This window comes from Argiope bruennichi, chromosome 4, assembly GCF_947563725.1.
Source record: "Argiope bruennichi chromosome 4, qqArgBrue1.1, whole genome shotgun sequence".
Taxonomy (NCBI): domain Eukaryota; kingdom Metazoa; phylum Arthropoda; class Arachnida; order Araneae; family Araneidae; genus Argiope; species Argiope bruennichi.
In genome coordinates, this window is record NC_079154.1 from 58,391,489 (window position 1) to 58,393,485 (window position 1,997).

General features: G+C 36.1%; 1 protein-coding gene across 1 annotated transcript; it reads right to left on the reverse strand.

Annotated features, from left to right (window-relative positions):
- Nucleotides 1-285: 285 nt before the first annotated feature.
- On the reverse strand, nucleotides 286-1,336 carry LOC129966275 (uncharacterized). The gene is made up of 2 exons (XM_056080691.1): nucleotides 1,148-1,336; nucleotides 286-660 (listed from the first exon to the last, which is right to left on the reverse strand). The coding sequence occupies exons 1-2, from the start codon at nucleotides 1,334-1,336 to the stop codon at nucleotides 286-288; spliced, it is 564 nt and encodes a 187-aa protein (XP_055936666.1).
- Nucleotides 1,337-1,997: the final 661 nt, after the last annotated feature.

Genomic DNA, 1,997 nt, shown 5'->3' on the forward strand with positions numbered 1-1,997 from the left:
AAATGAAATTTAAAATTAACTGTACAATTGTCTTACATTTTTCGATGTATGGCTGGGTGCTAGATCTTGCTGAAATATCCATTTCTACTTTGGGAACATGTTTCGTGTAATACGAAGCAATTGATCCTTCAGGACACCAACATATTGTCCCATTCATGATTTCCTGTATAAAATGAAGTCACCCAGTTGACTGATATGACATACACTCCCCTCTCAGATTACGCTTTCTGGGTATTTTGTTGTACGAATCAGGCATTCTGGCCTCATGATCCCCTTTGCTTTACGTCAAACGTGGCCAGGCTTCTCACACATTAAAGAGAAGTGATTTTCGTCGCTGAATATAACTTGCCTCCATTGCGAAATACTCCAATTTTTGTGCACTTTGGCCCCCTCCAATAGTTTTTCCCACATTGCTTTCGTCAGCACTGTGTTTTTTCTAGGTACTTGTGCCTTGTAACTAGCTTCACAAAGCCTCCTACAAACTGTTCTAGAATTGGTAATGACAGATGTGGACTCATTCCATTCTCTTGCAAGTGTAGCAGAACTTGTATATCTATTTTTACGGCTTAATCGCGTCAATGTAGCATCAGCACGTTTAGAAGAAAATCTCAGACGACCACTTCTAGGCTCTTTATTTACGGTTCCTTCGGTTTTTAATCTCTTTATGAAGTGTAAAATAGTCGACTTACTGCAGTCGCACCGATGAGCAATCCTAACATTTGAAATTTATCTTGATGCATTCAGATAACAACCTGGCGCTTCTCACGAGTTAATCCACACATTTTAAAAATAAATGATCAGTTTAAATTGAAAAGCAATGTACAGAGAACGCACTTCGAAAGAGCAAAAAACGAAATGAAATCCTTCACAATCGGAGCGATTTTGTAATAAACTACCGGGATGACAATCGTAGAAGACGATTACTTCACAATGGATGGCACAATAGCTTGAAACTTCTCCACCCCATTTATACTAGAAAACATCACTTTAAATGGAAAAAAATATTACTTTTGGGGAGCTTATTTATGAAAAAACGTGAAATTTCTCAAACTTGCAATACTTTTGACCAGTAGTGTAAGGCCATCGCATTCCGAATCCGGTTTTGCCGAATTTCTTTGGACAGCACTCGTCAGTCTCTCTCTCTTACTTTCATGGTTCTTCTGGGTTGAAGCACATTCCCACAATAATCCCTCACCTTCCACTTCTTAATCACAAAGGCCACTGTCGATTTTGGAATGTTTAACTCACTAGACAAATCCCTTAAGGATCGGACATTTCTATGATAGTCGACAATTACGCCTTTCTCGAAGTCAGACTGCTCTGAATTTCGTGGCATCTTGCATTTGACAGATGCCAATTCTGTTTCCTACACGATATTTAAGTATAGATGACGTGATGTAGACAAGGACTTTAGATATCCTCATTTGCATAGTTGTCCAAATACCTATTGGTAGATTATGTATTAGGGAATATAGGTGTTATAACCCTTCTACTTCATAAAATTAAGACTGTTAAGACTGCGGATGTCTTACATGGCACTGGCGAACAGTTGTTATGAAATATCGATATTTGGAGTTAATCTAATATTTTTTATTGAATTTGTATAACTCCTTGGTATACAATTAATACACAAGTACCAGAAAATCGTATTTGTATTTTGGAAGTCTTTTTTCCTAATCGGTTGGAACCAAAATTTGATATAAACCTGTTTAATTGCGAAGTCACATACCAAATTTCATTTATTTAAGTTATTCGTTTTTGAATTATTCCGTTTACATTTATGTGAAAGTAGAAAATCTTTGACAGATTTGATTCAAAATTTGTTGAGAATCTATATTTTAGAGCGAAACCTTTGCACCTAATTTTGTGAATCCAGTTCTTTTTAATTTTAGTTGTATTGCTCATCTGTACTCAGACAGCTGGATGGATAGACTTACTCAGAATAGATTTTTTTAAAAAATTGATAAAAATGTACAAATGGGGTGTAAAGTCTTTAT